We start from the raw sequence: 22,253 nt of genomic DNA on the forward strand, positions 1-22,253 counted from the left end.
CGCCGTGGCATCGATCCGACGTCCACGGTGCTCGCCGGCGTGATGCTGCGTTACATGTATCCCGGATGGTAGGACGAATGCCGCTCACGGGGTTAGATGTTGATTGATTGATTGATGTGACGGCGCGCGCAGCGTGTCGCGATCGGTGCCTCGGGAGTTGATAGAGTGCGTCGACGCAGCTCTGTGGTATGGGGACGCCGGGCTCTACGTGTATGTACCTCGTATAGTTGTGATCCTTTCGGCGGGCTGGAGCATTGACGGTACGTGTAATGCGCGCGATTGTGTGTTGACGCGAGGTTGACTCGGGGAGCCATGCATGGGTTGATGGTTGACGATGGATGATGGCGGGGCCGTGTCGGCGTCTGATGCTTTTTACATGTCCTCGTTACGCGCACCGGACATGAATACTGCATAGCAGCATCTAGTCGCCGTTGCAGCCGGGCAACGAAGACGTCATGTTGATGATCGGGGTTCGGGGTTGGACGAGCCTCGATTTGATGTCAAGGGAGAAATACGTCATGTTGCGCAGCTGCACGTCGCGCAAGCCATCACGAACACCTGCATCGGAGACATGGCCTCTCAGGTGAGCTGCTGAATTGCACATACCACTGGACATGTAGGAAGAAAAACTTACCTTGAAGCTCTTCGGTCGGACTTGGACATCTACTGTCGACAGTCGCCACGCATTGCATGGGGACGTCAGCACTTTGACAAGACTGCGATGGGAATGGATCAACCATATGTTTGTACTTAAGTTACAGGCGGTCTTGCGGCGGGCACCATATGTATTCTGCCTGCTTTCTTCAACGTTGAGACTTAGGACCGTGTAGCACCCACGTACATAAATCTATAGCTCGCCCGGCGTCTTCACAACCATGTTGTCGAGGTCAAACGGCTCTCTCACCCTCTTGGTGCACTTGCCGTTCCCATCCCTCTCCGCCTTCTCCCTCCCCTTCACCCCCTGAGCCTCGTCGAAGCGCGCGTTGATCCACGGCACCCACTCGGACAGCGAGGCCGCCACGACGGGCGAGTGCCCCATCCCCGGATACACGCTCAGGTGCACCTCGTTGCCCGCCTCGCACGCCCGCTCCACCGCCTCGGCCGTCGTCGCCGGCAGCACCGTCGTGTCGTTTGCGCCCTGCACGACGAGCATGGGTGCCGACGTCCGGGCACCGGCCAGCGCGGGGGCCGTCCGGGCCTGCCACGCGAGGTACACGGGCCAGTCCCTCGCCAGCCTCTCGCGCGACAGGATCTGCCCCTTGCTCAGGTCCGCGACCATGCCGAGCGTGCCGCCGACGCACATCTGCGCCTCCTCGGCGAGCGCCATGCGGCTCTCCATCTGGTCCGTCAGGATGGTGCTGCCGTTGTACGACGGCGTGACGCGTCGCACCAGCTCCGGCAGCAGCGGCACGAAGTCCGCGTAGGGGAGGCTGTCGTACCCGCCGAGCAGCATGTCGACGACGTACGTCGCCGGCGCGATGGCCACGGTCCCGACGTACCCGCTGCTGCTGCTGCTTCCCCTGTTGTCGGCACCGTGGCGGCTGCTCTTCACGTAGTCGCCCTCGGCGAGCTTCCACACGACGCCGCCGCCTTGCGAGTGCCCGACGCCGAACCACTCCTCGGAGAGCAGCCCCGGGAAGGCCTTGCGCGCGGCGACGGTCGAGTAGTACACGTCGGTGGCCTGCACGTCGAAGCTGAGGAACTTGTGCGTCGTGTAGTTGTTGCCGATGCCCGCGTAGTCGGTGCCCACGACGGCGTAGCCCTGGTCCAGGAGCGCCTGCCAGGCCGTCGGGTCGTAGAGCGTCGGGCTGTTGGACGGCGCGCAGCCGGCGTAGATGCCGCTGGTGCCGTGCGCCCACGCCGCGAGCCGGAAGCGACCTGCCGCCGTGCTGTTGTTGTTGTTGTTGCTGTTGGTGTTGTTGCTGCCAGGGGGGTTCATGTTCATGCCACCACCATCACCACCGGCGGTGCCGCCGTTCCTCGTGAGCTGCTGCTGCACGGGCGCCGCATAAGGAAACGCCACGTACCCTGTCACGGGCACCAGCGACCCGTCATAGTCGACCGACGAGTACTGGATCCTGTACACCGTCGTACCGGGCTTGACGTCCAGGGAAGACGCGTTGACGGGCGCGAGCTTGAGCAGCTCGCCGCCGGCCTGCGCCCCGGAGAAGTTGGCCGCCGTCTCGTAAAACCCAAAGTCAAAGTCGGAGCCGAAGAATTCGAGGTCGTGGCCTTGCGTCGTCTTCTCGTACGTCGCCTGGCACTCGGCGCCGCAGGCGTGCGCGCTGGCCTGGTCGGCGGTGATGTTGAAGTCGCAGGCCCGCCGGGCCGACGCCAGGGAGACGAGGCCCGCGAGGAGGAGAGAGTTGATCATGGTGAGAGGTGCGTGCGATGACTCGGATGCTCAGATGCTGCGATCTGGGCTTGGTGCGGCGGCATCCCGGGGGGGGGGGGGTTTATACGCGCTCGCTGTCTGTTCCACAACCTGATTGTGCGTCTACATGCTGCTATTGATGATGACGCTATATCAGCGGTGGCTCAGTCTGGTTTCGAAAACCCTCCGGCCCGGCCACTTCTTGTTTCCCCAATATAACTATCAACTATTGTCTGAGACATGAAGCCCAGTCCCGGAGCGGCACATGCGGAGCACGCACCACGAACATCTGCCGCGTGTTAGTTCGCCCTCTACAGTGCACGATATAGACCAAGTGATGCCTCTGATGCAACCCCAGTCGTCGTCGGCATCGAGGCTAATCGATGAATGACGACATTGGGCGACATGTATGGTCCCTTCCTGCTCCACGCCAGGCGGCAGTGCCAACGGTGTACGCCAAATGTGTTAGTGACGTCCCCCCGCTCCACGGAGATGGCATGTCTAGCACCGGCGCCCGCGGTCGGCGGCGGTGACGGGGTCAAGGCTCCACATTCAAGGCAACGGAGCGGGCGTGGCTAAGGCCGGGCAGGAATTGAGCATCCCCGAGGGGCCGAGAGCCCGAGCGGCCGACATGGAAACATGGACGCACCGGATGTGTCTTTGCGACACGTTGGCGCGTGAACATGAAGGCACTGCACTCATGGCGTATACCTCAGCATTAATGTTTTATAGAAGGCTCTCCTACATTGAAAGCAAAGGTAAAGATCCTGCCAATACCAGCGTAGGTGCGGGTTCTGGAATGATTGAGCTCAAAATTCGAGGAGCTGATATGTCGTCGCGGTTTCATTTCATGTTGTCAGTGTAGTCAACTTTCAAGGCGGTAAGTTGCAATGGTTGTGTGAGTGTGTTGGAGTGTGTTGTTGCTGGTAAACATGAAGTGGGTGTATGTTGCCATGGGGGAAATCATACATTAAGGTTGCTCTGCTGCCGTCAGTCCAGAACGTGCGCAGGAGCGTACTGGATCTCTCATTCGCTCTGGCCAAAACCTATTTAATGGCAAAGGTATATCGAGAGCAACTTGTTAAGGAGACAGGTGATCGCGTTCGGCGGGGCGGAATTGAAAGCGCCATGGCGGCTATTCGTCACTTCATTCGCAACATCACTAGGAACCTGGGATTCAAGACTGAAGAGTCATAAACGTTACTGGCCCGGAAATCTATAAGAAGAGCGTCATCCCTTTCCAAAATGATGCTGCAGTATTAAGACAGTATTCCTTCTGTAACAACCGTTGTGTGCACCTCAATACCATGACCACCGATACTGTCAGTCTCCATTTCAAAGCCCTCACTCAATGCACGCAGTCATCGCCAGATGCGAGCTAGCTAACATTCACGTCCTGTCAGGGTACGCAACTCCCCACCACCCTCCGGGTGCGCGCCCTCCCCTCGCCCCTCGACCTGTCCAAGCTTGCCGCCATGCCACCACCTTCGACCAAGACCATCACGGCCGACGAGGAAAACGCCTTCCCCTGCCGCCGCTGCCTCAAGGACGCCGCCATCGGGGACCAGATGCTCCTCACGCCGTACGACCCCTTCCTCGGCGACAGTCCGTACCGCCAGCCCGGTCCCATCTTTGTGCACCTCGACCCGGCGGCGTGCAAGGTCTACGAGCCGGACGACGCGAACGGGAACAGGCTCCCGGAGCAGCTGCGCAAAAGGCTCCTCTCGGTGCGTGCCTTTGGCGCGGACCACTGCTTGGTGGATGCGGACGTGGTGCCGGGGGAGCAGCTGGCTGGCGTGGCGGAGAGGATGATGGGGGATGGGGCGGTGGAGTACATTCATGTTCATAACGCGAGGCCGGGGTGCTTTGCGGCTCGGATAGAGCGGGTAGAGGCGTAGAACTAGACCCTTACATAAAGAACACTTAGGTTGATTGTCTTGGACCGAACTACATGTAGCTCTATCTTGCACTTTCGAGGCGTCCGTTGACGGTAGTGTTAGAGGCAAGAGACCCGCAGACTGTTTGCGTGTCACTTCAATACATGCAGTGTGGAGGCCAATGTAGTTCTGGCCGATTTCATGTTGTGTTAGTGTCTAATTCAAGGTGAGTGATGTGGCTGCTCATGCCGTTACCATTGAGGTTCACTCCCACGTCATTAATGTAGAAGGGAGGGAAACAGTAGATCAGTAATACATGTCAAGTCAGCCAGTTACGGTCTTCTTAATTTCACTCAAACAACAATCATGAAAATTGGAATGCCAATGAGTAACTCACCTCATCGAGCAGCTAGGACGACGCAGTTTCTACTCGAGCCCTCTAGCGTCGTACAGCTTTCCTCATTCAACACTCTCGGCTCTTCTTGTTTCGAGCTTGCTAGATACGGGAAACTACTGCGAGCACGAGATAATGTACATCAATAATACAACCGCTACCGCCAGTGAATGCACCGCGCGTTTGACGTATTAGCTCACGTCTCCTTCCACCAATGGCCATGACCCTCATCGGCCCCTTCAAGCGTACTAATGACGGCAGAGCAACTATCGGCTCGTCGGGCACGCGACCATCGTCAACGGCGTAGAGTGAGCGCTCGGTCGTCAATATTCCCGGCGATGCAAGTTCCCGTATGTGCTGCATGTTCGTGCTGTTAGCGCACAGGTTTCGGATCGTCTTTCTGGCCGTCTGACCCCCCTCCGGGACATGAGCCGGGCCGCCCCTGGGACTTGACGGGATGCGCGAACCGCCAAAATGCCACCGCGATGGGGCCGAAGCTGATGCGGGATTGTGTGCGGGGTGCATGCTTAGCCGGGCGGGTATACGCAGATTGTCATGTATGTTTGAGGACAACCTGGTTGTGGATGATGCAGCACGCCGGCCGGTTGATAGCTTGAGGGCGTGACAGTTGAGGCGCGATAGCACGCACTGTCATCTCCGATGAGCCGCCGATCGTGCCATTCGGTGGAAGAGCGGTATTGAGAGAGGATAGACAGACCGGAGTGATTTGGGAAGCATGGTGGTCAACGTCAACGTGAATTTATATAACATCAGTTGGATTCCTGGTGTCTGGTCACGCTCAATCGAACCTCCCGAGCCGCCAGACCTTCTCCAATACAACATCAAATCATTCCAAGAACCCAGTCCTACCATGCGCTTTATAGCCGTTGTTGCTGTTCTCTTTGCCGGCCTGGCTGCCGCGCAGCCCGTCGAGGACGGAGACTCACTGGTATGGTCACTTTGAACATTGATGTCTCGCCAAGCTATCTGATCCTGTACTAACCAACGGCCTGGTGTGTAGGTTGCCCGAGCCTGCAAGCATGGTACGACAAGCAAATCCTGAGTCCTTTCCGACCGGTCTTCGAGTCTTGTCAATATTTTGACCTGGTTTCGTTGCGTGTATACTGATGGTCTGACGGTTTGTGACGTATAGAGGCCTGCGCCAATGCGTGCTGTGTGTCGCACGGGGGATGCAACTCCTTGAACTGCGGTACCTCCTGGGTGAGTCTTGTTTCCCTCTCTTCACATCGATGGCCGTGTCGGGTCCGAGAGTATAAAATAGAATCGATACTGACGGAACTGCAGTGCACCTCGGCAGGAAAGTGCCACTGCGACTGCCACTACGGCTGAGTTCGAGCATTTGATCAGATGGAATCTCGGATAACGTAGTACAAGTACTACCATAGTCGATCCTATAGAGTCTGCCGTCTGTATAATCTACCAACAGACTGTCAATTGACTACTCTTGCGCCCTTAATTCGTGCCTGGTGCCCCCGTCTTTCATGTTGTGTCTCGAGGACGCAGTCTCCCTCCGGGAGCATGGCCCCTCGTGCAGCACCCTGTGCGCAGGCGCCCTCCCACCGCTAAAGGGAATCTGCAGCGCGACAGACGGCCTGTCCATGGGATACTCGGTGATGTGGCCCTCGCCGGCGACATCGTCTGCGATGATCAGTGCGTCGGCGTCGCCAGCCGTCACCCACAGCTCATCCCCGCCCCGGGGGAGCGTGATGTGCGCCTGCCCGGAGAGCAGGGCAAAGAACCTAGAAACGGACGTTCAGCATGCGATTGTATTGCAGTAACATCGCGCACGGCGCAAAAGGTCAAGGTCTCGACGGTGCGTACATGGAGTGCGGGGGGTTGTGGATGCCCTCGCTGGAGCGCGCGGGGAGGACCACGTAGGAGACGTTGGACACGCGTGCGAATTCGGGAATGGCCTGGCCGGTCGTGGGGTACTGCGTAAAGGGCGCGGCCATTTCCCAGCACTGGAAGCCGGCGGAGCCGTCGGCGCGGGAGACGACGGCGTGGAGTCGGAGGTGCTCGTGCTGTGCGAGGGCGAGGGCGAGGGCGAGGGCGATCCATAGACATGAAGATAGTAGCGCGGGTTTCATGCTTTTTGTTGTTTGGAAGTCTAGAGTGGATGATAGAGATGCATGTGTCGTGATGCGGTTCGTACATGTGAAAGTTGCATGGGTATGTAGTTGATGTGATGTTGATGTGGCTGCACCAACCCGTAATTGACGTGGAGCAGACATCAATTGATGTGATGACGTCGCGCAGCGATTTCGGACATGTCTTTTACGCCCTACTGCAGAACCACTGGCAGCAACTATACGAAAAAGTAAATAGAATCTTAACACTGAAAGTAGAGCACCCAACCGTGATTGGGCGCGATTCATGCCTTACTTCGCAACTTGCTAATAAGAGTGCATGCCAACTATGCTGCTTTCTTTCTCAAATCCGGATTAAAATGCGAGCGCAAAGCCAGAGAGAGGGGTCAGGGGCAGATTGATGCTATTGTTCTAAGCCCACACACATGTGCGCGTTCAGTCTAGACGCACTTCCAGCTTCAATGTTGACTGACACCTTGCGCCCTTTATTTCGCTGAACATGTGTTTCCATCCATCGCGTCGCCCAGCGCCGGCATTGCATAGACTACATGTCCAATTTCAGTTTCGTGTCGCATCAGGCAGAGGTAGACGGACTGATTGACGTCAGCGAGCGCTCAATTGAACTGTTTCCAGTCGCCTCGCTCACATCACTGGTTCAGCATCTGCGCTGTTCAACCGGGCCTGAAATGCGACTTACGTATAAAAACTGAATGCGTAGCTTTCAATCAGCTCAAAAGTGAGAACAAACGGATGCCCTGTCCGCGTGCATTCCTTCTGCACACAACATGAACATGAACCTCTTCGAGCGTTGAGTCCCTGACCAATCAGGTCTAACAGGCCGTAGCGGGACTGGACTCTTTTCAACATGTTGCCCATATTCTTCATCTCAAAGGGCATCAACTGCGCACGCGCGGGCTGATTGTGCTGCCGGTGCGGTCTTCATGCCCTCCCCATTGTTGCGTTCAATATTGTTCCAGCCGTTTGCTCGAGCGCGACACAGAGTAGGTAACTCACCGTCTGTACAAGTGCAGCAAGCCACACAAATCCCATCAAACATCACATCAGTGACTCAACGATCAATGTCCGTTTGCCCCGTGTCATCCATTGTCTCCATGCCGCTTCAGTGTTCTGAACTAGATGTATTCATTTTGTAACAATGGGCCACATCAGCCCGTCGGTGAATAAGGTCTATGCCAGACCCAAATAGGTGCCTTAGCTGCCAGCGCAGGTGTTGAATAGGAAACCGATGGACCAGAAGCGGGCGCCGCGAGTCTGTTCATGCTCACCGATCAGCCGGCGGACATGACCTCGCGGGCCGTTTGCGTGGACCGCCCATTTGCACTTCTCCCCGACTTCACCTCTTCTTCTCCAGTCTCCAGTCTCTTCACGCTGCAGTCGTCAGTGTTCGTATTTGCACCTCACGAGATACTCATCGCGTTGCTGCGCCTGCATCTTGCCTTGCCTTGCATTGACATTCGAGCACATCACACATATCAAATCATTACGGACAGTCTCTTGCCTTGCAACTTCGAAGCAGACTCTAGCCTCGTGGCGTTGAGGATAGCTCTTGCGTTGTCCTGACCCTTTCTTCACTCTGCCGACTGGAGTTCAGCTTCATGCTCTTTCGTTTCTGATTCCTGACCTGTCCATCTCGACTCGCACGCTCTAGCAGCGGAATCTCAATCACATCAACTACACTCCGTCGAGATAGAACTGTGACATGGGTTGCAGAGGACACAGCCCCGGTCCAGTCTCTGATCACGAAGTATTCAATTCGTTCTCAGCCCGCCTCCGCTCGCAGACTACCTTCCAGGTGTCCAGACGTCAAACTACGCAAAGGAGAGAACACAATGCCGACCATGTGGCCGTTCCAGACGATTCGTCGGTCGCACGACCGCGGCGACCCCATGAACATTGATCAAGAGGACACTCGCATGGTTGATGCCGAGCACATGCAGTCACGCGACAACAACATGAACAGCGCGTCAAACAGTACGTATAATCCCTCCCAGCCCCTTGTGAATGTTGTCTCCTGGTAGACTCTAGTAACACGTCACCAGGTGTCAACAACACAACAAGAGAACCAAAGCCTCGTCTCCTCGGTGGCGGCGGCCCCGGCCGCGACAGCCCCCCAGACAGCCTCTTCGACTACGACAGCGAGGTAGAAGCGGCGCTCAACCGCGGCAGCCCTGCCAACTCACAACGATCCGAGTCTTCACCCTGCTCGACACGGGCAAAGCTCTGGGCCACGCTTTACGGGTTTCAAGGCTCCGTCCCGTTCCAAGTCGACTCGTCGGCCTCATATCTCTCTGCCGTGCGCCAGCTCCTCTCCATGCCCACGGCCAGGGACACTACCACCACCACCACTACATATATCACCACCGCCAACAAGGGTAATAGCGACAATAACAACGACGACGACAGCGCCCCGTACACACTCGTCCATTACCAATCCCGCGAACGCACCCTCACCGAGATCAAGGACGACTTGACGACTGGAAGCGACGGCGAGGCTGTCCGCCACATTCAGGAGCACTTTGCGTCTGCAAACAACAACAACAATAACAACAATGACGACGACGGCAATACCACAAACAATAACTCCAACAATGAACAACAACAGCAACAACAACGCACAGCCGAGGACAATGACCATCCCGCGACATGCTGCGTGCTCTTCGTCCGCCTGCAAACAGAAACGGGTCCCGCGCCGGGACAGTACAAGCCCTCGGCCGCGCAGCTCGGCGTCGACGTCGGTGTCATCAAGTACCTCCCCGCCGGACGACGACCGCCGCACGTCTCGACCGCGTATTTCCCCTTTCCCAAGGCCGTTGGAAGACACGAAGATGCCAGCGAGGCGGGCCAGCCGCTGTTCCACGTCAGGGAATGGAACGCGAGGCAGTACCTCGAGCACCTGCGCACGGCGGCGGATGTGTTGCTTGGACGGCCCCCTGGTAGGGGGCAAGGAGGAGACGACTTTCACCACGGTATATTGAGGCTATGTAAAGAACAGACGGACGACGGTGAAGAGGGACATCTTCAAGGATACGCGGCGTCGTCGTCGACGCATGCACTTACCACGCTGCGCCCATCGGACCTGCAGGACATTCAACCACATCACCTCCTCACCAACGAAGGCCCTCCCGGAGTCGAAATCCAGTACGACCCCCTCGACGACACGCATATACACCTCACCCTACCGGGCTTCTACCCCTCACCCTCCTCCGGACACACAACCATCCTCGCCGCTCGCACCCTCCGCCCCGTCGCCAACGGGCGCCTCGCCACCCCCCCGGACATCGTCCACATCCAACGCCTCGTCACCTCGCTCCTCGCCCGCGAAGCCCACGGCGTCACGCACATCCTCCTCCTCTCCGGGCGCGGCACCCTCGGCCCCGTCCCCGACCGCACCCAGCCCACGGCCCTCATCCCCCTCAGCCAGTCCGCCGTTACGCTCGACTTTTCCACCATGAAAGACCTCCGACAGCTCATCGACAGTAACCCGCGCTCGCTGCTCATCCACCCGCAGTATAAAGACGACAACCATGGCCGCTCCGACGTCTTGGACACGAGAATGCACGCCGCTTGGGATACGGACGTCGACATGGACAAGCGCTGCACGTACCTCCCCTCTCTCGCATCCTCCGTGGTTGCCTTTCGCGCGCAGGTCGCGCGGCTGGTCGAGCAGGCGCCCGGCGCGGGCCGAGACGCGGACAGGGTTAATGTGTTTGACGCGGGGACGCACGAAGTCACCATCCGCGCGGTGCTGCTGCGCGATATCATCACCCCTGAGATTGAGTTTTCGACGTTTGTCGTCGGGCCGGACACCACCGACGACGAGTGGTTCGCGATACGCGTGCAGATCCCCACGCGCAACGCGGAGATTAACGTCTGGATGGCCGGGACGTGGGACTGGACACGGGGTCTCGCGAAGAGTAACGTTTGGGGGCCGCGGTACGGCAGGATTCAGAGATTCCCGCCAAAGACCATCACCACCACCACCACCACCACCACCAACAGCAGCAGAAGCAACAGTCGCAGCAGCAGCAGCAAGAACAGCGAAGGCCGAACCCCCTATGGCTACGCCGACTACGTCTTCCAGTCCGCGCCGCCCGCCCTCGAAGCTCTCGCCAACCCCCTGCCAGAGCCCTCCCAGAGCGCCCGCCTGTCCGCTCCCCCCGCGGCAAATCCCTACACGACGAAGCCGCCATCGCCAACACCGAGCGTCGTCGCAGCAGCAGAGTGCCCGTTCCCGGGCTGTGGGTTCGTCTACGCCGAGGCCCAGGAAGCCGACCTCGCGGCCCACGTCGTCGGGGCGCACGCGCGTCGCATGTGCATGTGGTGCGATGAGACGATCCCCGACGCGTGGACCGACGAGCAGAAGGACGAGCACGCGCGCACGCACCGCGACCGCTTGCTGGCCGCCCTGGGGGTCCAGAGCGTAGGAAGCCTGACCCAGCAGGGCGACAGCAGCGGAAGCAGCAGCAGAAGCAGCAGCAAGTCCGTGTCCGTGTCGGTGGCCCTGAACCCGGGCCCAACCTCTTCCTCCTCCTCCTCCTCCACCACCGCCGCCGCCCCCATCGACCTCCCCCTCCCCCTCCCCCGTCCCGCCGCCGCCACCGGGGCAGAAGAAGAGCTCGACGGCCGCAGCAGCAGCAGCAGCAGCATCACCACCACCACCACGGCGTCGCGCCCCGTGGTGCCGAACCAGCGGTTCTGCGACCGCTGCGGACGCGACCGCCGGCGCTTCGCCACGCAAGCGGAGCGGACGTACCACGACCGGCACTGCGTCCCGGGGGTGTACCACGGCGCCAGGTGCCGCTTCTGCCGCCGTTGCGGCGACTACCGCTGGGCGTCGCGCGAGGACCGGCGCCTGAGCGGGCGTGCCGCCGGCGATGGTGGTCGCAGGACGGCGGCGACGACGTGTGGGCACGACGATGACAACGAGGATAACGCAGAGTGTCGCTTTTGCGCGCTCTGCGGCCTCGACGTCGTCGGGGCCCTGCTGCCTGGCGAGACGACGACGACGACGACGACAAGAGAAGCGGCGGTCGCCGCCCACATCGAGGCGTGCCGCGGGTACGGCGCGCAGCCGGGACGCTTTTGTCCGCACTGCGGCGTGGCCTTTTGGAAAGGTCACGCCCAGGCGGACTGGCTGTACAACACCAGGCACATTGAGGCCTGTCGCGCCGCCGCCGCCGACGAGGAGGACGAGGACGAGAACGAGGACGAAGTCGCTGCCGCCCCTCGGGGCAAGAAACGCCGCCGCCAGCAGCAGCAGCAACAACAACAACAAGAGGCTGCCGCCGCCGCCGCCGCCGCCGATGATGATGACGACGACGATAGCGACGAGCGGCGCCGGGCCGCCAAGCGTCGTTGCGCGCGCCCCGGGGACGACGACGACGACAACCTGCCGGCGCTGGCGCCGCAGCAGCAGCAGCAGCAGCAACAACAGCAACAGCAACAGCAGCAGGAAGAAGAAGAGGAGGAGAAGAAGGAGGAGGAGCAGCAGCAGCAGCAGCCCGTCCGCCGGCGCCGGGCCACCCCCGGCGTCAAGACCCGTACCCAGCCGCCCCGCGCCGCACGAACCCGCGCCGCGTCCAAGGCGCCCCCCGCCCGCCCGACGACGACGACGGCGACGGCGACGAGGACGATGAGGAAGAGGAAGAGGTGAAGGGGAGGGGGGCCGGCGGGCTGGACCCGCTGAGAACGTCCATGTAGAACAGTGTATGAGTTTAATGAAAAAAAAAAAAAAAGAGAGAGAGAGATTGTGTGGACATGGATCGTGTGGGATGCACTTTGAACTGCACTTGCGAGACTGTACTGCCGGCGGGGGAGGGGGGCATTGCGTCCTGCCCCCCGTCGTTATGTCGGGTGCCATGTTAGCCCACGATGGCTTCTCCCGTGCCCATACATGTTTGCGGGGGTAGACGCCAGTGTAGACTCACCTCGTACAGATGCGGACACTCAAGTTTCTACTTGTAGAAACGTCTCGACTGTGCCCGTTGCGTTTCTCTCTCTGTCATAGCTGGCGGTACGTCAGCTAAAAGACACGGCGCAATCATCGCAGACGCACCCCCACAAGAAACGACTGCTGCTTCGACGCGTCAAATTACCCACGGTAGCTCTTCTGACTACTTCGTCCCTGCATGCCGAGGCAGCGGAATTTTACACCGGCCAAAATGTCCATAATCCCGTCTCAAACGCCCAGGTAACCCATGTTGTGCCCAGCCGAGCTCCACAACCATCACAGACACTCAATGGCCTTGAGCAACACGTCGATGCCGCCATTGCCCATGTCCCCCTTGTCCCCCAGCAGCGAGCCCACGTCGCTCAGCACCCCCAGCGGGATATAGCAGCCCGTCTTCGCCTTTTCCAGGCTCTCCTTGAGCCGGCTCGTGTGCTCCCAGTCCCGCGCCGCCACCTCCGCCCTTTCAATCACCCGGTTCGTGATGCCGCACATGGCCGCGCAATGCATTCCGAAGCTACCCTCGGCTACGCCGTCCTCGAGCTTGTACAGAAATGTCACGCGCCGCGCTTCGTCGTCGACATGGATCTGCATCCGCCGCGGCCGTATCTCGGGGTGGTTCTCAAACTCCGTGGCGAGCGAGTGGTAGTGCGTCGCAAAGAAGCCAACGCAGCCAATGTGTGTTGCGACGTGATGGAGCACCGCCTGCGCCACAGCGACACCGTCGTACGAGCTCGTCCCGCGTCCCAGCTCGTCCAGAATCACCAGTGACCGCGGCGTCGCCTCCGATAGGATCTTCTTCGTCTCGGACAGCTCAACGAAAAATGTCGACTGCGCGGCGAAAATGTTGTCGTTGGCGCCCAGCCGCGACATGATCCTGTCCACCGGCGTGAGCGTCGCAGACACAGCTGGCACGAAGCTGCCAATTTGGGCCATGATGACGGCGATGCAAGACTGCAAAGGTTAGCAGGGCTCGGCAGACACGTGGGCAAGACTCACCATGCGCAAGACCGTCGACTTGCCGGCGGCGTTGGCCCCGGTCAGCAGGTTGATTTTGGCTTCGTCCCCGCCAAGCTTGATGTCGTTGGGGATGAAGTCGTCCACCGTGTTGATCATGCATGGATGACGCAGCTCCTCGAACTTGAGCACGCTCCGCTCCTCGTCCACAAACCTCGGCCGGCAGCTTGGCTGTCCCAGCGACGTCGACGCGCGCGCGAGACTGACCAGGCAGTCGAGCTGTGACACGATCTTGATCGCCCTCAGCCACGTCTCGTAGTCGACGTCAAACTTTTGGAAGAATCTCGACGCCACCTCGCGGACAAGCTGCGAGTGCGTCTCCTCCGCCTCCTGCAGCTCCCGCACGAGTCCCGTCAGCTTGGGAAAGTACCAGCGCTTCACGTCTTTGGTCGACGACATCTGCCGCCACGTCGACGGCACCTTGACGCTCTTGGGCGTCTCCATCTGGTAAATCTCCTTACCCACGTCCGTGTACTTGAGTGTCTTGCACTTGAGCTCCGCCTTCTTCTCGACCAGCAAGTCCTGCAACTGCCCCTTGATCTCGTCCATCTTCGTCAGGCTCTCGTCAAAGTCTTCGTCAATGCCGCGTTCGGGGATGAGCACCTTGCCCTCTCGGGCCTTGCGTCGATCAAACGCCGACTTCCAGTAGCTTAGCGGCTCGTTGAGGTCGGGCATGGACGAGATCAGCCTATCGACGAGACCGTTGCCGCCCTTGTACGCGCCGAGGAGGCTCATGGTGTACTCTATCTGCTCAAAGCCCTCCAAAACGCGCACAAAGTCCTCCGGCTTGCAAGCGCCTGCGTGGATCCGGGAGATGAGGCGCTCTAGGTCGGGCATCTTAACCAGCTGAGACGCAAACTGCTCGCGGTCCGTGGGGTCTGCGTTGAGCATCTCGACCGCGTCTAAGCGCTCGTTGATTCTCACAATGTCGCACAAGGGGTGAGCGACCCACTGTCGGAACAGGCGCTTGCCAAAGGGCGTAACACACTTGTTAAGCAGGCTAAAGAGCGTGCCTTCGGAGCCACCCGTGGCAGTGTTTGCGAAAAGCTCTAGATTCACCAGTGTCTGTCCATCCAGGATGAGGGTGCCGTTCTTCTGGATCGGGCTGTACGCCTCAAAGTTGCCCTGCGACAGGAGTGGCCCTTCGAGTTTGAGGAACTTGAGGTACGACACCAGCGCCCCCATCGCCGACATGACCAGGTCGTCATCTTTGTGCTGTTGCAGCACCTCGGGCCATTCGTCAGAGCCATCTTCCCTGGCAAAGTAGTTACCGCAGTTCAGTTCCCGGCGTGAGACCTCCGCATCCCAGAATTCGGTGCCCGGCTTGAGGTGCGTCCAAATGGTCGTCGGGCTGGTGCTGTTTTTGAGGATGCGGAGCGCCTTGGTAGATAGCCGCGACTTCTCGAGGACCAGCTCGCGCGGCCCCGTCTGCGCAATCAATGTTTCGAACTTGGTCAGATCGACATCGTCCACGAAGCCAGACACGTAGAAGCGGCCAGTGGCTGTGTCAGCGAAGACGACGCCGAACGCGGGGCGATCGTCGACCACGCCCTCCTTGATGGCGACGCAGTACGCAGCCATGTCGTCCTGGAGCATACCGCCGTCAACCAGCGTTCCTCCCGTGAGGACGCAAGCGAGCTGACGCGAAATGACCTTGTCTGCCTTCTTGTTCTTGTCTTGGCGCTCGCGCATTTCCTTGCCTAGGTTGGTTTCCATCTGGTCAACGCGGGCGACTTTGTACTGCTTGGCGATGAACTGGTTCACCCAATGGTCCAGCGAGCTCTCCGGCACGCCCACCATGCGCATGTTGACCCTGTCAGTCATTTTGAAGTCAAACTCCTGGTGGCCGATGGTGGCATCATTCTCGTAGAGCTCGTAAAACTTGCCCTTTTTGAAGAAGACAATCGTGTCCCAGAGGTTCTGCTTGATCTCCCAGTACTGCTTTTCAAACGGCGAGAATTTGGACCAGGCCATTGGGGGTATGTAAATAGTCCTCGGGTCGTACTCAGGATCCCCGGGAGCTCGCTTTTCCTTGTCTTTGATGTTGGCCAGCCACGGGTACCGGTCCTCGGGCTCCCTGGTGTGCGCCTTTTCCTTGACTTTGGGATCGCGAGCGGCCCGCTCGGCAGGCGTAGACACCGGACGCTTGTCCTTGGAGGTCGGATCGTAGTTCCACTGGGCAGCAGTTGAGACTGGTGAGTCGTCCATCATTTCATCGTCGAGTACGGGAGAGTCGGCTCGCCTCGTCGGAGGGGAAACATTGGAGCGTTTCCTGGAAATGGCGGGTTTTGCGACCCTCTTTCTCTTCTTCGATCGGGGCGTATCCTCGTCCGACTCGTCCGAAACGACAAAATCGGCAATGTCGTCTGTTCTGTTAGAACCAGACTGGGTTGGCTGTGGAAGAATTCTCACCATCGTCATCGTCTTGAGCCTCGGCGTCGCTACCACCGAATTCATCCTCATCTCGGATGACTGGGCGCGCTTTTGTACGGCGTCGGGGCTGCGAGGCACCATAGCTGAATGGCTCGTCATCATCGTCCGAAGACTCGGCGTAATTGACGACCTTTCTGGCGGCCTGCTTCCATGTTAGGCAAATTTGGTGCTTCCTCAAAACGTGACGCACCTTTCGAGAGGGGCTTTTTTCGTCAAGGCCCTTTGGTGTAGACAGGTGGCTTGCCCGTAGACCCGAAGTCATGGTTGTAGGTGACGACCGGAGAGTCGCAGGTCGAGATTCGGAATTGATAGTGTCGTTCTCTTGCGAGCTCGGAGGCTCTAGGGCGTCGCTGCTGGGAACGGGAGTGACGAGCTTCGCAGATGCTTTTGGCTTGGGAAGAGTGTTGGCCTTGGTCTCCTGCAGACACGAGGGCTGGGGACCTGAAGAGACCTTGTCGGAAGAGGATGCCGCGGTGGGCGTGCTCGCCGCCGGTGAGGACTTTTGAAAGAACGAGACAATCGATCGCTGCTTGGATGCGGGTGTAGCCTTGGGGGCAGCCCTAGCGGGCGTCCGAGCGGCATTGCCGGTGGCCTTTTCGCCCGCCATGCTATGTGATTCAGCGTCGAGGGAGATGAGAGAAGGCCGCGTGCAGTGTTTCAATCTGATAGGCAAACGGTGGCCGTTGCCTGAGCGTGGGAAGGCTCGTGTGCAGAGCCAAATTAGCTACGCCGGGATTGGGGAAAGAAGCACTCAAAGTAAACAAACGCTCAATTGAGTTGAAGCAGACGCTGAGCTGCGAATGTGATGGCGCTGGAGTGGAGGATGCTGAGGGGAGAGGAGAGAAATGCAGACGGGATGGGATGAGAGACCCGCGTCGCGTTCACGGAGTCGCGTCACACCCAATTCGTCGATCCCTGGTCGCTCCTTCCGCTGCGCGTAAAGTGTCGGCGCTCCACACCCCGCGGGCTCGCGCACTGTCCACAAGGCACTGTGGACGCGCACTGTGTCTTGCACCGTTCTTCGAAGACTTCACTGCCGTTCGTTCGTCTGTACTCTTTCTTTGTCGATGTGACTCTCTTCGCCATACTTGCTCTGAGGAATTAGATATATTCCACGAAGAAGGGGGCTATTACGAGCCTTTTGCTGCGCCCAGACAAAAGTGGGCTTGCTCCTCTTAACTCTCAAGCCCTGATGATACGCTCAACCACGCATCAGCACGACGACATTGCGGCCCGACTCTACCGCCTCTTGAACATTTCGAGCATCCAGCGCACACAACTACCGACCCACAGCATGTAAGAAAACAACGAGTACCGCCATCCCGTATTTTTTCGCGCTCGCATGCTCCTTCTTGAGGCCTCGATAATCTTCCTTGCCCGCGGCTCGCTCAGCTCGTCGTATGCGGCCACGGCTTCGGACAACGAACCCCCAAGACAGAGCTGCGCGGCCAGGTCCCAAGCATCGCATAGCGCGAGGTTGGCGCCAGAGCCGGCAAAAGGGCTGAGCGCGTGGTTGCTGTCTCCGATGAAGATGACGGGCAGGTCCTCGATCGCATCTTGATCATGCCTGAACGGCATCTTGTCATGAGCGCTGATGTACATGACCGTGTCGGGATCGGTCTGCGAAACGATTGTCTGAAAGGGCTCTTTTAATTCTGAGCTCAGCTGGCCGCCACGAGATATGACGGCCTGGACGTCCTGATACGAGGTGCGGTCGAGCTGGGGCAGAGGTTCTCGTTCATGATTGCCCACCGCCCACATGACAGTGTGTTCGTCGACAGGGGAAACGAAGCCCACGACGCCATCGCCGCCCACCACGAAACCCCAGTCCTTGTTGATGGGCGCGGGGAGGCCTTCCTTCATCTCCGAGAGCCCCCCTCTGAGCGTCGCTCCTGTGTATTCGAGCCTGTCTTCCGGACGGAGACACGCCCGAAGCTTGCTGCTGGCTCCGTCTGCCGCCACGAGCAAGTCACATTCTTGGCTCAAGATGTGCGACGTCTCCCCTTGTCCTCGTCGAACCTGGACACTCAGTCGCCCACTTTCCAGCCGCGTCACGCTCAGGCATTGCGAATCCCACTCGACGTCGCTATGCTCCCATGCCTCGATCGCGTTGCAGAGCACACGCCGCAGGTTCTTGCGAGTTATGCGAACGCTCGCGGTGGGCAGGTCGTACAGTGGCTGTCTGGCCGCCCGCACCTTTTCGCTCCAGTCCGGGCCCCAGATCTTGAAACACCCAGAGCCGCCGACACCGGAGACGGATCTGGCAAAGACCTGGTCAAGGAGGCCCAGCTTCATGAGGGCCACGAGACCGCCGGCCTCTGTGTGTCCAGAAATGGATAGGCTGTAATTTTCGGACTCACGGCGCAGCCCCTCATCCGCGGGATCGCGGTCGAAGACGACAACTGTTGGGGTCTTCCATGCTGGGTCCCAGAGTTTGTGCAAGCCCGCGACAAAGGCGGCGCCGGCGACGCCCGAGCCCGCCACGAAAATGGTCTTGCCTTCGAGGAAGTGATGTGTCCTGTTCGAAGCGCCCATGGTGAGGAAGTTACCGGTCGTCTGCACATGACGCAACATGGGAGAACAAGGGGCCCCTTATGAGAGATCCGGCATGACTGAAGGGTTGATCAGCTGCTTGCACCTTGACACTGTCTTATTCGGCTTGCTGCGTTCTGCCCGCTTCTAGTGATACGTGCAGTCTCTCTGTCGCTGGACAATTGTACGGTGACCTCGATTCGGACATACGACACCCGATTCCCCAGTTTCCCATTCATAGTGCCAAGGCTAATCATTCTATACTCGGCATCGTGCGATGAAGTGACAGCGGCGTTCTCTACGCGTCTGTGGGGGCTCGGGAGTTGGCGGCTTTTGCGCCTTGTGGAGGCGAAGGCTGCATACACGAATTTCCGTTTGGGACATCCTCACTGGCTCGGAACGGTTCTCGCGTATCGAGCGTGGTGCGGGTACAGCTATAAATTAGCATCGTCGCCATCGGAGGCTCGCATACAGATTCCTATCATTGTGATGCGACGCTGCGTGAGAACCAATGGCAGCTGCGTTGGTCCCGACCTGCCGGGTATTGGTCGAGCCAGCCGGCACTGCGTCCGGCGCGGCTCACATAATAAACCCCGACGATCATGACCCTTCTCATATTTGAGGTTGAGGAGCGTGACAGGCTAATGTGACTGCTTGTTGGCACCCGAGACACCGCATCGAGGCACAGGAAACCACCTTTCCTCTTTGCCACGAGCGACTGGACAGAGAGGGAAGGCGTGTCACTGGGTCGCCTTTTGTACAACAGCCCATGGCCCTCAGCCGCCAAGCGCTGCTCGTCCCTTTCCAGGCATCACTTCCGTGCTCTTCTTGCGAGTGCCTCAACCACGATTCATACTGCTGGCAGCTCGGACTCGCGAGTGCGCTGGTGGTGCAAGCCGTGGATCCGTCAAATGTGATCCCATGTCTCCGCTTTCCCGCCCACGATGCGTGCATAACGGCTGTCAATGGTTCACATACCTCCCGGCCTGGTAGCAATGATCCCAAGGACAAGGGCGCCTGTCGCCATCCACCAACTCGCAACTCCAAACGCCCCCTGAATATCATGATTCAACATTCCCCACAGAACACCAAACAGCACGCTCGGTGGGAAAAAGGCAATGCCCAGAATTCCCCAGATCTTTGTCCAGTTCCAGTCCTCCTTGAAATAAATCCCCCATGCCTCCTGCGGCGCCAATTCTCCTGGCACGAGGTCATCACACGTTCTCTTTGGGAGCTGTTCCAAGACCAACTTGGAGTCTAGCGAAATCTCGCCAGGATTTGTGAACAAGTCCATCATTAACTGTGGCCCAATGGGTGGCGACAGTATGGGTGGCACTGGACTGCATTCGTACTCTGATCCCCAGGGCCGTACGAGGTAAGTCGGGGGCAGGCAGCGACACTTGGTCCCGGGTTGACAAATCTCGTAGTGGCAGCGCATGTCGATGTGTCGGGGACCTCCGTATGCGAACTAATTGTCCCGCTGTCAACGACAAGACTCCCGCAGAGCGACCGCACGCACATGCGCAGTCCCCTCACCTTCATGAAATGGATGCTGTGAAGCGCCCTCAACGATAGAAAAAGCTTCACCCTTCCTCTATGTTGGTAATAGCGATCTCTCAATGTGTGGAACAGGTGCCGGTCGTCTGTGATATCGGTCACCAGCTCCTTGTGAAGGTCGACGGCATGTAGGTTTCGCACAAAACAAGATAGTAGAAGAAGGGTTTCCTTTGTCGGTTGTCCACCCGACTCGAGGTCTTCTATGAATCGAGTGCTTCGGCTCATGCCAGGCCTGATCCTCTGAACTTTGCCCGTAAAGTCTTCATTGACAAGAGCAGGTGCCGGCATTGATCCACTGCCAGAGGATTCAGACTGTGGAGAACGAGCCGAAACATGGGGTGCGTCGTTATCGGAAGCGTCCTCCGGGCGGTATGCCGAGCAGTTGAGAAACGCCTGACGATGCTCAAAAGCCCCTGGAGTACGTTCAACGTAGTCATCGTACAACATCTTGCCGCGACGCTAGGGCGAATCTATTAGTAGCAGCATAAAGCCGATGCAAAACGTGGTGCATATGGCACTCACGTTCTTCCATCTCATCCGTCGATGCCCCGGTGGGATATCGGGCTCCCTTAGCCTGGTCTCCGTCAGGAGCTTCAGGATCGCCTGGCGGCTAATCGCAACAGCTTCGCTGGCAAGGAATTTGAGAACGGATGCAAATTCGAACAGGGCTTTGGCCACTTTGGCCACTTTGGCCACGCGGCCGTTGGGACGCGGGATGCCGTGCTGGGACGCGAAGAGCCGCCTGAGCCTCCCCGACTTATCATCCTCGAGATCGAAATCCGTTTGGCCAGTATCACTGCCTTCGCCTTTTGTTCCGACATCTTCACGCCAATCATCGGAAAGCCATGACTCGCAATCGTCACACTTCACGCATTGGCATTCCAGGAAGAACTTCAAGGCATTAATCAGGGCCGTCAGCAGGTAGACTGGTGCCGAACAAGCAAATAACACATGCAAGTCCAAGCAAAAACAGGGCTACTACTGACCTCAAAAGCTTTCCTTGGCACTCCCGGCAAGTGCATACAGTATCTGGCGAGGCGGTACGGCTCATACACCTATCCTTGGGCGAAGACGCCGGGTGTTTAGACGCGGGCGTCGTGGTGCCCGACGCCGGCAGCGACACGGGTTCATTCTCCGGAGTCGGGGCGGTGCGGACGACTCGTGGGAGCTCCGTTGCCCTACCGTCGGGCTGCAGAGACCGCCCGCGAGGTTCGACGGCTGTTGTCGTAGCAGAACGGTCCCAGAGGTCGCGACGGGATGGCATTCTGGTCTCGTCTTTTCCGGCGGGCGGGGTTGGAGCAGGCACAGAAACGGCCTCTCTCTGTCTGTGGTGCCTGGGAGCTCGCAGCTAGGATGAGCTAGAGAGGCGCAACAACACCAGGGGCCAAGTGAGTTAGTCTTTACGAAACTGTCGAGGCGTGCTCAAGTTGTACCTTGTGGTTATTGCTGTCGTCGTTGTCGTTGTTTTTGTCGTCGAGGAAAAGGAAGGTGTCTATCCCAAGGCCACTCCGTAGCCTTGCGGCAACCCTTGTGGCGAGGCTCTGCTGCACCTACTTGCAATCCTTTGCTGGATCATACAATCACACAAGTACTTCGTAGCCCGAAACGAATAGGCCCGTATCGAGTGTGGGTATATAGAGAGAACAGAGAGGGGGTGTCCGTCGCGGGGCACGAACTAACTTAGTTACTCCGAATGGCATCAGATGGGCGGTTGAGCGACGCGCTGGATGACGGGAAGGAAGACGGAGGCAGAGTAAAGGGGCGAGTGGGGTATTGAGACAAGGCAGCTTTACTTTGGGGGCGGCAAGAAGAAGGGTTCGAATAGTTGGTCGTCGAAGAGCTGGGGGTCTGACCAGCAATCTCTCATCAGGGGCTCTGCTGAAGAGGAACGGTGAGAACTGCACGCATGTTGGTTACACCACATCTATGTGAGAATCGATAGTCGTGATGACAAGCAGCTAATAAATGCACCGCGGGCGAATGAGAAAACCTT

The 22,253-nt window shown here is 58.7% G+C and overlaps 7 protein-coding genes across 7 annotated transcripts; 2 read left to right on the forward strand and 5 right to left on the reverse strand.

Moving 5' to 3' along the window:
- Positions 1-726: 726 nt before the first annotated feature.
- JDV02_010595 (uncharacterized protein) lies at positions 727-2,428 on the reverse strand. The gene has a single exon (XM_047992343.1). The coding sequence runs from the start codon at positions 2,372-2,374 to the stop codon at positions 848-850; it is 1,527 nt and encodes a 508-aa protein (XP_047848357.1). The 5' UTR covers positions 2,375-2,428; the 3' UTR covers positions 727-847.
- A 1,253-nt stretch (positions 2,429-3,681) lies between these two features.
- JDV02_010596 (uncharacterized protein) lies at positions 3,682-4,272 on the forward strand (the record flags this gene model as incomplete). The annotated part of the gene is made up of 2 exons (XM_047992344.1): positions 3,682-3,696; positions 3,778-4,272. The coding sequence occupies 2 exons, from the start codon at positions 3,682-3,684 to the stop codon at positions 4,270-4,272; spliced, it is 510 nt and encodes a 169-aa protein (XP_047848358.1).
- Positions 4,273-6,050: 1,778 nt separating this feature from the next.
- Positions 6,051-6,846, reverse strand: JDV02_010597 (uncharacterized protein). The gene is made up of 2 exons (XM_047992345.1): positions 6,488-6,846; positions 6,051-6,405 (listed from the first exon to the last, which is right to left on the reverse strand). Exons 1-2 carry the CDS (start codon positions 6,751-6,753, stop codon positions 6,105-6,107), a joined length of 567 nt encoding a protein of 188 aa, XP_047848359.1. The 5' UTR covers positions 6,754-6,846; the 3' UTR covers positions 6,051-6,104.
- Positions 6,847-8,603: 1,757 nt separating this feature from the next.
- Positions 8,604-12,427, forward strand: JDV02_010598 (uncharacterized protein; the record flags this gene model as incomplete). Its single annotated transcript, XM_047992346.1, has 2 exons — positions 8,604-8,745; positions 8,814-12,427. 2 exons carry the CDS (start codon positions 8,604-8,606, stop codon positions 12,425-12,427), a joined length of 3,756 nt encoding a protein of 1,251 aa, XP_047848360.1.
- A 377-nt stretch (positions 12,428-12,804) lies between these two features.
- MSH6 (DNA mismatch repair protein msh6) lies at positions 12,805-17,000 on the reverse strand. The gene is made up of 4 exons (XM_047992347.1): positions 16,362-17,000; positions 16,151-16,313; positions 13,721-16,104; positions 12,805-13,675 (listed from the first exon to the last, which is right to left on the reverse strand). The coding sequence occupies exons 1-4, from the start codon at positions 16,776-16,778 to the stop codon at positions 13,001-13,003; spliced, it is 3,639 nt and encodes a 1,212-aa protein (XP_047848361.1). The 5' UTR covers positions 16,779-17,000; the 3' UTR covers positions 12,805-13,000.
- A 339-nt stretch (positions 17,001-17,339) lies between these two features.
- On the reverse strand, positions 17,340-18,706 carry JDV02_010600 (uncharacterized protein; the record flags this gene model as incomplete). The annotated part of the gene is made up of 1 exon (XM_047992348.1): positions 17,340-18,706. One exon carries the CDS (start codon positions 18,704-18,706, stop codon positions 17,411-17,413), a length of 1,296 nt encoding a protein of 431 aa, XP_047848362.1. The 3' UTR covers positions 17,340-17,410.
- A 2,013-nt stretch (positions 18,707-20,719) lies between these two features.
- Positions 20,720-21,524, reverse strand: JDV02_010601 (uncharacterized protein; the record flags this gene model as incomplete). Its single annotated transcript, XM_047992349.1, has 2 exons — positions 20,720-21,186; positions 21,314-21,524. 2 exons carry the CDS (start codon positions 21,522-21,524, stop codon positions 20,720-20,722), a joined length of 678 nt encoding a protein of 225 aa, XP_047848363.1.
- Between the last annotated feature and the right edge of the window lie 729 nt (positions 21,525-22,253).

This window comes from Purpureocillium takamizusanense, chromosome 13 (genome assembly GCF_022605165.1).
Source record: "Purpureocillium takamizusanense chromosome 13, complete sequence".
NCBI classification, from domain to species: Eukaryota; Fungi; Ascomycota; class Sordariomycetes; order Hypocreales; family Ophiocordycipitaceae; genus Purpureocillium; species Purpureocillium takamizusanense.